This window comes from Rasamsonia byssochlamydoides (genome assembly GCF_041956645.1).
Source record: "Rasamsonia byssochlamydoides strain NRRL 3658 unplaced genomic scaffold VTN77scaffold_40, whole genome shotgun sequence".
Classification (NCBI taxonomy): Eukaryota; Fungi; Ascomycota; class Eurotiomycetes; order Eurotiales; family Trichocomaceae; genus Rasamsonia; species Rasamsonia byssochlamydoides.
Genome location: NW_027192423.1, coordinates 133,310 through 148,183, shown reverse-complemented (window position 1 = coordinate 148,183; position 14,874 = coordinate 133,310). Strand labels below are relative to the sequence as shown.

Below are 14,874 nucleotides of genomic sequence, written 5' to 3'. Positions count from 1 at the left end.
ATATAAACAAAACAGAACTGCATGCCATCATCTCTCTTTGATATTGTCAAAGCAGAGATTTAGGAAGATGGCAGCCCATCTCATAGAAATGTACAAAGAAGTGAAGGAGAGAACATGGAGTAAGGAGAGGACAAAAGGAAAGTATGGCACATGATGCCGTCCGACTGGAGGTGCGTGTAGTGAGTGAGTGAGTGAGTGAGTGAGCGAGCGAGTGTATGGGTGAAAACAGAAACGAAGGAAACGCCATTAACAAATGTTTCTCGCGTCTTGCGCGGTCGGAGTTAAAAATGATAGATATCACAAGCTGATCTAGAGAGAACAAGGGTATGAAGTCGCAAAATCACAAGAAATGGGGAAAGGCGAAAAACGGTAGATGATACATCTATAGATCGCTGTGTGGGTATGAAAATAATGAAGATGGAAAAAGAAAAATAAACACCGGGCTACCCTTGCCCAACCCATAAATAAGAACACACCGAGAAGCCTCCGAAAAGAATTAAAAAAATAAAGCGAAAATCCACCGTAACCCGTACGCCATTTTGGGTTTGACGCCCTATAGTCGCATTCTGCTTTTTCTTTTCAGCCATCTTCAAGTATAAACGGAAATAGAAGAAATACTCTGAGGAACGATTCACAAGAAATGGATGGACGGAGCCCCCGGAGGGAACGTTGAGTGCCGCAAGATGGCTCATCGTAGATAATGTCGTAAAATTAGACCGAACCGCCACTACCTGTAGGTAGATCCAGTTGCGAGAATGCTGGCAGCAACTGTGCTGGCCCACTCATTTTCCTCATAAGGGGGTGTGGGCCATTGACGAGTCATACTGTCGTCCTCAGCCTTCCCATCGCCGACATCTGTGCGCCGCACGGGAGTCATCTCACTCTCACCGAAAGAGATGCCATTACACTTGGCAGAAGGAGAAGGCGTAGGGTATGGATTCGGTAGCGCACGACCCGAGTCACTTGCCAGCGTAGAATGTAGGCTGTCATCCTTGTACAGCGAGGACGTTGAATCCTCATCGTACTTCTGAGCAAGGCGTTTGGCGGCCTTGGTTGTGGAAAGCAGCACCTCATCAAGAAGCTCGTCTTCCTCCTCGGGTGTCTCATACCGATGAACTGGATGAGTTGCCATCTGCAGAGCTCGCCGCGTTCGACTAGAGACTGGTCCATTGGTGGACGCGATCGAAGTTGGGCTATCAGTCATTGAGCGGATGGAACCTTGGGGCATTGACTGTCGCTTCGAGGGGGTATGGTTCGATGCCGTGGTAAGCTGAGCGGGAAGAGTCGCAGAGTCATCGTCATACTTCACGTTCTGAAGAGCTTTGTCCAATTCGGAAAAGCCGGTCGATTTGGTGTCCATGACGGAGTCAAGGGCCATCGAGGAGCGATTAGACCACGGCACGCAGCCAGCATTAGCTTCAACATCGTAATTTGCAGCGGCAGCCTGATTGCGGCCGGACAGTCTGCGAGCCCGTTTCCGCAGATGGGAAAAGAAGCTTTCTTTCTGCGTGGTCGACGGGTTCGCTCCGCCTCCTATGCCATTCAGTGCCTTTTCCGCCTCCTGTCTGTGCAGATCTGCATAGTGATTCCCATGGGAATTCACAGACAACTGACGGCCAATCTTCTTGGTAGAGGACTTGCCAGCCTCATCCGGATTACCGCCAGTGTGATCGTTTGCGTGAGCTAGACTCGAATTTGCCTGCGCGGTAACGGCGTTTGACAAAGGTGACACTGGTCGAATAGACGGCAGAATGGGCATCGGGGCTCCGTTGGCCCAAGTGGCTCGCTTGTTCGTGACTGACCGACCCTTCGAGGCTTGCACTTCTGGCATCGTGTTGTAGGAGACTACGGGCGGGCGCGCTTGCTGATCCTGCTCAGTAACAGAAGCAGGGCTTTCCGACCTGCCGATAAGCGATCTTCTGAACCATGATGATTTGGTAGACAAGGCTGGAGAGTCGCTAGCCTCCTTTGAGGGAGACTTGAAGCTCTTCTCAGACAGCTTTCTACCGAGCAACCTCGAGGCTGACGATTTAGGTCTCAACGGATCCACTGCATCGGCAAAGTACTCGTGGTTCAGAGCCTGAGTAGTCGTCGGTCTGTTCTTGGGATCCCACATCAAGCACCACGTTACGAAGTTGCTCAAAGCCTGTGGCCACTGTGGTTGCGGCAAGATACTGTCCATGGAGTGAGGTGCCATCTTTTGTAACCGTTAGCACTCCTCGCCTCCTCTCCCGTGGATGCTATTTTCACTTATGTACGTACCTTGGGGAAGGTGAAGCCCAGTTTTTGGGCCAATCTATTTCCCTCGCGCCATTCACCACCACCGACTTTGGCACCGGACTTGTTGTACCAGTTGCCGGGACTGCCCATAATTTCACAGATACGCCATACCTGATCCACTTCATTACCACCAGGGAATAATGGCTTCAATGTGGCAATTTCCACCGCCATCGCACCCACAGCCCACATATCGACGGGCGCTGAGTATTCTCCTGCCCTGAGGAGGACCTCTGGAGCACGATACCAACGCGTCGAAACATACGTGGTGTACGGCGACTTGGAATGTGTTTCTCGAGCAAGCCCGAAATCGGCAATCTTGACCGTGTAAGTTGGTGGCGTCGAAGGGGGTGTGACCAGGTTGGAGTATCGACTAAATGCGGAATCATTGGGCGCAGATGTGGAAACCAAGATGTTCTCTGGCTTAATATCGCGGTGGAAGAAGTGATGCGCATGAATATGATCCAGTCCCAACAGGATTTGATATAGTATGCTCTTCACATGCTTGCCCTCGAGATACTTGTGATCCCGTGCTTTCATTAGTTGGTAGAGGTTGCCGTCCATGTACTCCATACAGATGTGCAGCTTCTTGGTCAGAGGGTCAAGGAAGATGTCGAGAGCGGGGACCAAGTGGGGATGATTCGGCAGAGTCCGCAAGAAAATGACTTCTCGCAGCTCTAGACAAGGAGCAAAGGAGTCAAAAGTCTTCTTCATCGTCTTGATAGCGACCTATGGTGACCAGGTCAGCCTAGTGAATAACAATTCCGGTCCAAGTGTCATCGTACCAAGGTTCCCCGGCGTGCTACGTTCGACCCAGCGGTTCGCACTCGGGCGAGGACCACGCTCCCAAAGGATCCATCCCCGATTTCTTTCAGTACCTCAAATCTATCCTCCAAGGTAGCCATCGAGTTCTGGGGGGAGCCCCGAAGCGAGTACTCGTTGCCGACCGTCATGGCTCTCTTCTCTTCTGCCTGCAGATAGAAACAAGAGTTCAGGGAAGACTAGGTTGGTTAGCTGTGCTAATTCCGACCTCTACCGACTGGATCTCTTACCGGAGAGGGTCAAGAAGACGGTGACTCTTATTTCGGTATTAAGAGTAATTCAGCGAGACGCGGAGCTCATTCTTTGGTAAGGGAAAAGATGATGGTGGTTGAGACGAGAGAGGGGTAATTAGGGATTAGATGGTATTACGGACGAAAGATGAGTAGGAGAGGTGGTAGCGAATGGTGTAAAGCAATAGGGAGCGAAGGAAAGAGAGAGAGGAAGAGAGAGAGAAGGAGACTAGAAAAAGAGAGACAGAGAGATGATATAACCAAAAGGCGATTTCAATGCTTCCCACTCCGAAGGCTGCCAAACAGGAGGGGAGATTGCACGAATTTGCTGCAAGTTTAGGAGAAAGTGGAGGGAGGGAGATCTTGGAAAGGTCAAGGAAGATTCCAAGACCCAATGCACTGGACACCAAGCCGGCGGAAGCGGATCGCTTGACTGAGGGGCGCTAGACCGTAGACGACAGTTCCAAAATGTCTTTGATTCGGAAAAGCCCCTGGAACGGATGGCAGCTTCCAGATGGCTTGAGGAGCGAGACGTGGAGACTCGAGCGCAACAGTCAGAAGACGGGGTGAGAGAGTTTTCTGACTTGACTCGCACGGATCACGAGTGAACAGGGTTGCATATATTATTAAGGGTCACAGATAAGTGATGTCTCCCATATCGACACACAGTTGCCTATGCATCAAAACAAGCGGGGGAAAAGACGCGTGACGGTGCCACTCTGCACGAGCAGCTTAAAAGCTCGAAATTGTTGATGAACACCGAATGAAAGCAAGAGAGCGCGCGGAGAAGTGGTGGCAGACAACCCAAACGAGAAAGGTACAGCTGCTTTCGTAGTTAGATGGAAGGGTCACGAGTCGAGAAGACGGCCTCGATAACTACTAGACAACGAGCCTCCACTTTGACTGAAAGAGCAATAAGATTGACGAACGAGAGACAGTATTAGAGAGTGGAGGTCCACAAAAGAGCAAAATAGGAGGCGGATAGTGGACGAGCAAGGAGACCAGCGGAAAGAACGGTGAACAGCAAGTAGGAAGTCGTAGGAAGACCAGACAAAAAGAGCCAAGCACGCGTCGAGGAATGCCTCTAGCGATCACATACAATAATGCCACACCAGCAACACGGCTGCCCGAGAGCCATTAGGCTTAAGGGGCTGGGAGCCTGGGATACGCGTTGCGAGGTGGAGTGACTTGGGAGGGGAGCTACTGAGCTTCGAGGCAACAGCAGATGGGGAGGAACGACGGTGCAGTGCGGATTGACTGGGATGGGTCCCGACTCCCGAGCTTAGGGCCAGGGTCCAGCCATACAATAATGGGCCTGTTCAGCACAGAAACAGAGGACTAGACTGGACGCCGGTTTGGGTGCCAACGCAGTCTGAAGGAAGTCTGGAGAGTTTGGCGCTTCGCACCGCGCCGCACCAAATCCACCGGTGGAGTCCGCCGCGCAGCATAGTGCAGCTTAGGGCGGTCCTAGCAAGGGACGGACCAGGGGGCAGCGTGTCTGGCCCCAACTTCTGAGCTCCGGCTGGCCGTTGTCATGGCGCCGCTCCCAGCGTCCTTAGTCCTTACCGTGTCCAACCCGTCTCTGGTATGTATCGGCAGGCACTCGACACGTCGCCGCACGCACTAAACAACTCAAATACACGCTCCTTGGGATGGCTCAATCCACGAGTGGCTGTGTGTGTCACCCAAAGGAGAGAGGTCAAGTGGTGTCGGATGAGGCTGCCTGGTCACAGTCCTGCAGCGTTCTTTACCCCTCCAAACCTTCCTATGCACAGGAGCTCTGTCATGCAGCGATGTTTTCATCCTGCTTGTGACCCTCGAATAGGCAGGTTGTGATTGGGAAGCAAGCGGTTCTTTTCGAAGCCGGCTAGTCAGATCTGACTCCACAGCTTGCAGGGCTTTCGCCTGTTGAGGAATGCCTGCCGAGCTCCCGCTATGACCAGGCGGGTGTGATGTGCGTGTCCTCAGCAGGCGATACATTACCACCCACGTATCATATCCTGACACGCGGTATCCGTACAAATAATACATCCTCCGTTGCTATCCACAAATAAACGTTCCTTCTGTCGACTCCAGTCTTCAACCATCAACTACCTGCTGCATAACACATCGCGGATTCCTCGGCTGATCCTGCGGCCCGTCATCTTATGGTGGCTTCTCCTGGGGAACCGATATTAATACGCGCGAGTGGCTGGGTTACCGTGGTCATATATTTAGAATTCTCGCAGAGTAGCCACGCGGTACTGAGGGGAGTCCATGATGGCTTCTCAGAAAATGCGGGATGCACCGATCATGAATGATCAAATGCGCCAAAGTCGACACAAAAATCCATCCTCCATTTCTGCCACACCGCTATCTTGTATATAGAGAACGGAGTAGGCTTCTCGAAGCATGAGCATCGCTTCGATCACTGCCTATTTGTGACTCGCGAGGCCCGATTTCCCCAAAGAAGCCTAGCGTCCTTTTGACTTCATTTTATCGGCTTCTTTCTTCTTCGATTATCAAATGTAACTGCTCTAGGCCCCTCGTAGCCTGTGACTAACGACCAGTGAAAAACCTGAGCGAATTGAAGCTAATATCATTTCGGTCGAGACTTGAGAGCCATAAGAGCTTGATGAACGGCAGTACCTTTTTTTTCGGGTTGTGAATCACTCTCTCCGTTCACATAACTACCTGCATGGAATGACTAATCAAGGAGGCAGGGAAAGGAAAGGATTCGTTTACGATTTGTTTATTCTTTTCCCACCAATCGAGATCCTGTCTCTTATCAAAAGAAAATGAGAAAAATCGACACCATATGATATGTCCATGGGCAAAAATTCAGATTAGGCTGTCTTGTGACGACTCCTTGCGGTATCTCTCGTCTTCCCTCCCTCCTAAATTTCAGGCGCCTGCCAAGAGAGAGAACGAGGCGGTCACCACGGACTTGCTGCCTTAAGAGCCTTCTTTTTTCCCAGGCCGTAACACGTACTCCGTAGTTCCTCTCTCTATTTCTTGGACTTGGGCATCATCGCAGAAGAAGGAATAGTGCACAACAGAGACGGTTAGCAGGTTGGGTCGCATTCATCCACCCGCGGCACCGGTCGCGTCTGTTCCTGGCTAACACTATTGGCGCATCCCACGTTGGTTCCGGATCCGTCGCGCCGGGAGGTCATCATTGGACTGGAAGAACTTACAAGCGACCGCCACATGTTGCCGGTTTGCTGGTCCGCCATCGGGGACGCGGGATCTCCACAACTGCGAAGAGCTTGCCTGAGTTTCCTGGTTGCCGGAGAGTTGCTGCACGCACTACGGTAGGCGGTAAGACTTGTGGCCGCAGAAGTGGATGAGATTGAATTCCTCTTTGTCGAGAGGAAAGAAAATGAGGTAAGGAGTACCTGCAGACCGACATTTCATATTCCATACTCCATATGCTTGCTCCGTAGAGGACTTTGGAGAAAGAAATCATGCACGTCTTACGTACGGAGTACGGAGTTCTCTGTACAGTACAGAGTACTCCGTAGACTGTACGGAGTAGTCCTATCTTAGACCTGCAGGCTGCAGCATTGGTGGGTTAGCTGATGCCATTGACTGATTCTATTGACCAGAAACGATGCCCTAGGGCTATACGGGATATTTCGTACTTCTCCCTGGCTACTATTCCACTGATATTCTTCAACAGTGACTGCTTAATACTCCGTACGGAGCATGCGTGGGACGAAGCTACCTACTCTGTACATCTGTTGGAGGACTCTCATGATAGTGACCAGCAATCTCAATTGAAAATGAATCTTCCATCCAGTCAAAATTATTAATAATGTTGTGTTGGCTAAGAACAGGCGTTTCTCTTGAGAAGTTGGAATTTATTTATAACCTCACGGTCTTTGAGATGATCCTCTAAAAATGAGCACTTTGTCCTGCTGCAAGTCACGTTCTTCTTCGTTCTATTGGTTCCCTTTTGAATGAGATAAAGAAAAAAGACAAAAGACAAAAGACAAAGGAGAGAGAGAGAGAGAGAGAGAGAGAGAGAAGAAAATTTCAGGCCAGTGATTAAGCTTGACTGACAAAAGAGGATACAACGCCAGCAACATCTTCATTGCATTATATACTTGAGTGAATACTGTTTGGAAATTCCCTTTTTCACCTTTGTCTCTTTGAAGCATGCACTTTTGATGACCCAGACCTCCTTTATGGTATCAAATTTAACTGACAAGATCAGCTTAATGAAAATGCAGCCATCCGATAGATGCTCTGTTGCCTGCCGATTCCTTTTTTTCGTTTGCAAAGTGATGGGAAAATGATCATGGTGGAAGCCACTGCCTCTCATGTCATTTGATCTCTCTGCGTCTGTTGGATATTGATGGAATCCGGTGCAACATCATGTCTGGAAGGAATTTACAGCATTCTTTCTGACAAGGGAATTTGCCTTTGAGGATTGGCTGGCTTATAAGGGCATCTCACCATTGTTTAACCTGCCGACGAGTGAAGAGGAGGGCTCTCTGTTTGTTCAGTGACCTTCTCAGGTGATTTGACAAAGGCTCTGCCTCCTTCCACCATTCATCAGAACGTTCTCTGCCTGCCCATTTCCCTTCAAGACTACGCGCACACCCAATTCTCAGTCTTGTTTTGATCGTCTCATCTTCATTCTCCCTCTCCTCTACCATATCATCTATCTAACCCGTCACTCTAAGATATTCTTTTCATATCCAAGGTCAGATACAATTCTAATACCTTTCCGTCTCCATTCCCTCCTCTTAGCTATCTCCTGGTCTCTTGTGGTTGATCCAGCAGTTTCCTCGAGGTCTATTCTGCCTGAACTGAAGAGTACTCTGACCTGGACATCGTCATCCTGAGGTCTTCTCCTTGTCCTCATGTCCTGAAGGACAAGATCAGGCATAATTCATCTGTCTCTCATACAGATCCATCTCCATCGCACCTGCCTAGTCCGCTTCTGTCTTCATATCCGTCACTTGTCATCTTCCAGCTAAACAGTCTTCATCTGTAGGCTCTTCATCCCACCATCGCAACATCATGGCACCTCCAAAGGGCCCGGGTGGAGGATTTTCCGAGGCAATGGTGATGAAGTAAGTAACCCTTTCTCTCCTAAAGTTCGAAAACTGGAACAGATACTGATATTACTTTGACAAGACTCAAAAGCACTTGTGTTCCTGACAAGTGAGACGAACTCTGTTGCATCTTCGTGCACCTCACTGATTTCTGTTAGGATCAAATGCGCAACATGCAACCGGTATCGCCGCCAGGACGCCTTTTCCAACGCTCAACTCAATCGTGTCCGTAGCGCAATAGCGTCCAAAGGCCACGCGTACGTCGAGTCTGGGAGAGCAAATGCTCGGTGTCGAGACTGCGTTGGCAATCCCACCGTGGAATTGACGTGCGTTGTCTGTGACAAGACCAAATCAATTAACGAGTTTGCTAAAAACCAGCGGCATGACCCTGACAAGGCGGTATGCTTCCAGATTGCCCTAAAAGGCAGATACTTGTCGCTGATAGCCAAATCCTACAGAGGTGCTCGAACTGCGTTCAAGATCATCTCGAAGTCGAGCCGTGGGACGAGAATTGTGAGATCGCAGATACGGATTCATCCGCGCACTACGAGTCAAACGCAATTAGGGTAAGTTACGAAGGGAATCACACCAAGTTTCAGATACTCATGGACGTGACCAGAGTCAATATGACGATGAAACCATCCCCAGGTCTGTCGGTGAGCCCAGCTTTGATGACTTCGACGTGGCTTCCCGAGGTACCGCACGCACCGTCTCTGCTCACGGCCATGACGATGAAGATGACGACGATGATGAATCTGTTGGCGGTGGTGTGTGGGTGGAATCTAGTCGCGGGGATGGAAAATCTGAGACCGGAAAGACAAAATCCCACGTCTTTACTGCCTTCGACGCGCAGGGCAACCGTCACCAACGCATGACTTCCGAAGGAGGGGATTCCGAATCAGTCCATACATGGAGATCTTTTGCCATGGAAGCATCTAACAGTGAAGATCCATTTTCCAGAAGACAGCGCGGACTACGCAAGAAGAAATCCGGCAGATGGGCGAAGGTAGAGGTAAGCAACGCCCATTTATCTTACAATATCACCTTTGGTTGACTCAATGCAGGGCCCTCGATTTCCGAAAGGTACCGCCCCGACATTGCGCATTCCTGAATCTTCCGGTCGGTACCTCGCGGCGTCGGACGAGGAGGAGGAAGAAGGGAAAGGTCATGACATTTCGGATTACCTGTGAGCGCAGTAGCCGGAGTATGGGCTTTGCTCTCCTGGCCTACCTCACACTTTGGAATGACCGCATCGGCACTGGCAAGGACGTATTTCTTCATCAGTGCTTACATGGCCTGGCTTCAACACAAAATAACTGCCCAAGGATGTCAAGAGCCTCATGGGGGTTAGACCGACACTGATCCACCGTCCTTATCAGCTTGTCTTTTTTCTTCCACAAAGCTTTTTTCTTTTCTTTTTTTCCAAAAAAAAAAAGAGGATTATTCAGCAAGTGATCCAAAATCGAACTGAAATTGGTGATGTATGTGAAAAGCTTTCAGAGATCCAGATAGATTGCAATTCTACAGACCAGAATGCAAAACGTTATGATCAAGTGCATATGATTTGCGGATATTCACATTTCATTGGTAGCTTTTCCTGTTAAATTGGCCACAGCCTGCAGATCCAAAGTAGATGCTGCCCCGCGAAGGCTCCCCACAATGACTGAGGCTGCTCCGTGCTCCGTACAATTATAGACTGATGACACAAATCCAGGGAAAAAAAAAGTATACTCGAGAACGTAAGTGCATATGGGAAATTTCAACAAAACAATGATGCATATAGGTGTGTGGAGTTTACCAAGGATACAACGCTCCATGCTAGTTTGAACCGTGGGACTGTGGCGGGTACTTGGATATCTGAACCTTGGGAACGCCCTCTGTTTATTTAAATTTAATATTTGCCCTCTGCAGCCAATGTCCGGGGTAACGCTTGTTACCTGGAACTAAACCGAATAGACAACTGGAGAGAGCCTCAAGGGTTGCCTGGCAAGGTCAGCGGGCGATGCCTCAACATGCGATGACGTAGAGGCGATCGATAGCCGCAGCCTATCGGGGGACCCCTCAGCTTCCCATTCTCATGTTTCCTGCTGTTTACCATCATGCACCTAGTATAGACTGTGGTCTACGCCCCTTTCACTGCATATTAGCGCCATCCAGATCCAGTTTACTGGTGCCTTTGGTCGTACAAAGCCATGCGTTTGACGCCTTCAGAGATCTTGCCCACCGAATTATCGCCCCTCCTTCCCGCGCTGCCGCCTGTTCGGTCATGTGTCCGCCACATTCATCAGCGTGAGACGGCCAAGTATTCGTCTTATCCTGCCAGACTTCATCTTTCTGTTTCTTTGTAGATTGAAAATATTTCTGCTTTCCTTGCAACCGATTCTCAACTTGCGTCACAAGTTGATTGCTGCTTAAGCGGTCTCCTTGCCTGATCGAACTGGAACTGGAAACTCCATACATGGCGTATGACAACTATCGCGGAAGCCCCGGCTCGTATGAGCAACCGGCTTCCCAGGATGAGTTCTCTGAGCCGAAAACTCCTCATTCTGCTTCCTACATCCCTCCTTATCCGTTCCAATATACTTCAGATCAGGTCCGGATGCCTCAACCCCGCATGCCGTCGTCTCAGCCCCATCCTCCGCTGAATACTCAAGGACATCTGAACGATGCCGTGGCCTCTATAGTCAACAAGGCTGAAAAATCAGGCTACCTCGCGCCCGAAGTCATTTCGCTGATCACCGCTACCGTTATCCAGCTGGTCAAGGCGTACGGTCTGGACAATTCACAGGGACAACAGCAGCAGCATCAAACTGCACCACCCCCACAAGCGTCCACTTATACTGAATCCTCAGCCTCAGGAACGGGACAGAACACTCATACTCCTCCCTCTTCCGAGAGGCATGAATTTGACTCGTCGCCGTTGCAGAACCGAATTACTCAGCCTTCCCGCACCAGCCCAAGACCTGCTGCTGCATCCGCGCCAGAAAGAAAAGAATCTCCGTCAAGCCAGCATTGTGACCATGGCCAGAAGGAGTTTCGTCCGAAAGCCCCTGCGCGAGTTTCCACGACGAGTGAGATGACAACACTGGAAAAGGTTTGGGGCAAGCTCTTTGAAGACGGCAAGCCGACTGAGAGGTTGGGCCAGTTCTTACGCGGAATTGCAGTTCATCTGGTAGGTCCTGGAACTTTTCAACAAGATCTGGACTAGCTTAATTCCGTCTTCTCTCTCCAGATTGAAAACTATCCGCCTGGAAACACTATCGTGGTCGTTCCAGAGAAAATGCAAAAGTTCTACGAAGATACCAAGGTGCCGTCAGATACCTATCCATGGCAAGGTGGTTATCCATTCGTGTTTGTTTTATTATCGCTCACCCCTGACTAGATATCTTCGACGACCGTACTTCCTCCATCTCGAAATTGTATCGAGAGGTGGAAGCGGAGCATCATCTCGTCCAAGAGAAGCTTAATGAACGACCAGACATCCCAGGACTGACTCCTCGTGGCTTTGAGCGTTGGGCTACGTTGATGATCCAAGCTTATCCAGACAGGGAATACGCTCGCCTTCAGAAAGCCGTCTTGGACATGCCCATCAGTAACCCCGATGACAAAAAGGAGCGATTCCCGAAGGAGATCCCGAGGAGACTTTTCCCCAGTTCCCCAGACCCTGCAGTGAGAGAGAAGCTGGAGCGTTCCATTATTACACACTGTCGTGTTGATCTTCCTCCCATTACCGTAGAAGAGCGTCCAAAGAACCCTCCTCGTCGAAACCCTCCTGTGGAAAAGATCTCTTCGGCTGCCTCGACGGACGGCATTTCCTCAAGTGGTGACCATGATAATCAAACTCGTTCCAGATCGAGCTCTGCAGTGGTGGATGAGGACGATGAAGCAATTCCACCCCGTCCCATAGAGCGTGAAAGGAAGCCGTATACAGCGCAACCCGGGGGAGGGAAAGTGTACGATGATGTTGTTCCACGGCCTGCCTCCGCTGGTGCCAAAGGCAAAGAATACCTCTCTACTCCCACATCTGCTCCTGGCCACCGAGAATCGTACTCCTACGGTCATCTGTCGCCGTCGACAAAAAACGGACGAACGCGCAGCTCTTCTTTTGGTGTCAGCGGATCGGGAGACTACCGACATTCCGAAAGTGACCTTCTTGGACATGATGGCAGTCATGGTTATGGCGGCTTAAGCTCGACCTCGTCGACATCTGCATTTCCGGGAGACGTCATCGAAGATAGACGTCGGTACAGAGATTATGACCGCGACGAGGGGCGGACGTATGATGCACTCCGTGAACGCGAGCGCGAGCGGGAACGGCGGTATCGCGACGACGACACCTGGAGTGATGAAGATTACTATCGTGGGCTGTTGGGCGGTCAGGGTGGTGGCAGTGGAGGGTACGATTACAAGACGTCCTGGTCTGGATATCGGTGAGCTCGGTGAGTGGAAGAGAAGCTATTAGCAATCCTTCCTCTTTGCTGTCAATTCTAAATTTATTTGTCTCCAATCTTATGACCCCTGAATCATGAGTTTGCTCTCCCGAACGCATTCTGATTTAATGAGGATGAGGGGTTTTTTTTTGAGAATTTATTTGATACCTTATTCCCCTTTACGATTCTTCCTTTGTTTCTGGTTGATGTTTTCTCTTTGCGATTAATTTCCTGTCTCATCGCTCAGTGCAGTGCAGCAGTGCAACGTTGTAATGATGTAATTCTATGGATTTGCCTTGTTTTTTTTTTCCAAGTCTTGTTTGGGCATGTCATGACATATGTGTTAGTCATTTCATTAGCACTGTATGTGGCATTATTCCGATATTTTCTACTGTACTTTCTTCGACAAGGGAGGTGTCAGCTAGTCCATTAAAAGTTTATCTCATGATATTCACTGAAAATGAAAAAAAAATGATTATTATGCTTTTCGCAGGTATAACAAATATGATTATGAGAGATTATGAGGTCTATTTCCTATCAGATCAAGTATGAATACATCGTCATATACCATATCACATACGAATGGCTAGCAAAGGATACTAGTTAACAACTTCCTCAATTCCTGCGCTTCGTCATCCTCTCTTGGAACTTCCGGTTCGCTTCCCGGCATATGGCGGCCTGCCTCTCGCGCAGTTTCTCCTCCTGTTCCCATCTTCGCTGGATACGAAGGCGATACTTTTCCTCCCTTTCTGCCAATCTCTTCTTCTTCTCTTGGGCGCGCCTCCGGTCCCGGACCTCTCTCTGGTCCTCTTCTTCGGCCTCGCGCCGCAACTGGGCGATCTCCTCGGCACTCAATGACCATGGCACCAAAAGGACGTCGACGAGATATCTCGTGCGTTCGTCCCAGAAGCGGATCTCCGCATTCGTGTCCGGGAGGATGAAGAACCGTTCCAGGACCACCTGCATGGTGGAGCGGAAAGACGACAGAGTGCCCTTGACTTTGACCACGGCGCCGGGGGTGAGCGCGCTGACGTCGAGAGGGGATCTCGTCGTCGAGGCGACGTGTATAGTCTCGGGAGTTGCGTCTTTCAACGGAAGAGCTCCTGCTGTCGCAGTCGGAGCTGCTGTTGCACCACCACTTTCGTGGCTGGTAGTAACCGCTTTCAAAACAACAACCTCGATAGTAGCTCCGCTGCTGTCATCGAGCACAAGGACTGTGCGCCGCGGGTACTCTTCCCGGGCGACGACAATCCCCGCCAGACACACGAACTGGATGGGATGGTTGTAGTAGAAGTAGAGGTTTTGACCTGTTTCAATTAGCCGGTGTCAGATAAATTAGTTGGCTTGTGATTAAATATAGTCGGTCCGTCTCTTAATAAGTCTCTGTTAGGCCATTTGACTCTGGAAAGTTACAAAAAAAAAACATGAAGGGGAAGAATATGACAAGATCATAGGATCATAACTCCTTCTGCTCTCATTGACACCCCTGAGCAAGGCACGTCGTGAAAACATCCTTCCATGTACTATATAAGGTAGGGATATTCAATATTAAACAAGTACATAGGAAGCATCCATTCAAGACAACAAACCAATAGTTAGATAGATAGGAGGCAGGGCATAGCATCATAGAAGAAAGAAAGAGGCAACACGGAGCAATGACAAAAGATTCCGAAGACAAGAGAAGAGGAAAACAGAGAAACAAACACCTCCCGAAAAAAAAATGAACCACATCCGTCTCCAATAGACAAGATAAAAAAAATAGGATCGGATATTATGACAAGTTAGTTAGTTAGAAGATTAGGGACTAACCTTCAAACCCTTTCCTACTCCGCAACCGATGCACATCCGCAGCAGACATCTTCACCCAGGCGAAATGCGTGGGCGAGGCCTTGAAGCAGAATGCAGGGTAAAACGTAATATTATCATGTCCGGGAGTGTCGTCCCCTCCTGTGGCCATGGGGTCATTTTTTCTTTCTTCGTCTTTCTTGAATAATCTTCTTCGTCTTCTTTTTTATATAATAATAAGTAAAACGATCAAGTGATATTTAGTTCGCTCAGGTTGAAAAGGAG

General features: G+C 49.6%; 3 protein-coding genes across 3 annotated transcripts; 1 reads left to right on the top strand and 2 right to left on the bottom strand.

The window, feature by feature from the left end:
* Positions 1–727: 727 nt before the first annotated feature.
* VTN77DRAFT_5629 (uncharacterized protein) lies at positions 728–3,230 on the bottom strand (the record flags this gene model as incomplete). Its single annotated transcript, XM_069421817.1, has 3 exons — positions 728–2,197; positions 2,263–3,006; positions 3,063–3,230. The coding sequence occupies 3 exons, from the start codon at positions 3,228–3,230 to the stop codon at positions 728–730; spliced, it is 2,382 nt and encodes a 793-aa protein (XP_069276860.1).
* Positions 3,231–10,832: 7,602 nt separating this feature from the next.
* On the top strand, positions 10,833–12,808 carry VTN77DRAFT_5628 (uncharacterized protein; the record flags this gene model as incomplete). Its single annotated transcript, XM_069421816.1, has 3 exons — positions 10,833–11,546; positions 11,607–11,709; positions 11,757–12,808. 3 exons carry the CDS (start codon positions 10,833–10,835, stop codon positions 12,806–12,808), a joined length of 1,869 nt encoding a protein of 622 aa, XP_069276859.1.
* Positions 12,809–13,419: 611 nt separating this feature from the next.
* Positions 13,420–14,761, bottom strand: VTN77DRAFT_5627 (uncharacterized protein; the record flags this gene model as incomplete). The annotated part of the gene is made up of 2 exons (XM_069421815.1): positions 13,420–14,111; positions 14,614–14,761. The coding sequence occupies 2 exons, from the start codon at positions 14,759–14,761 to the stop codon at positions 13,420–13,422; spliced, it is 840 nt and encodes a 279-aa protein (XP_069276858.1).
* Between the last annotated feature and the right edge of the window lie 113 nt (positions 14,762–14,874).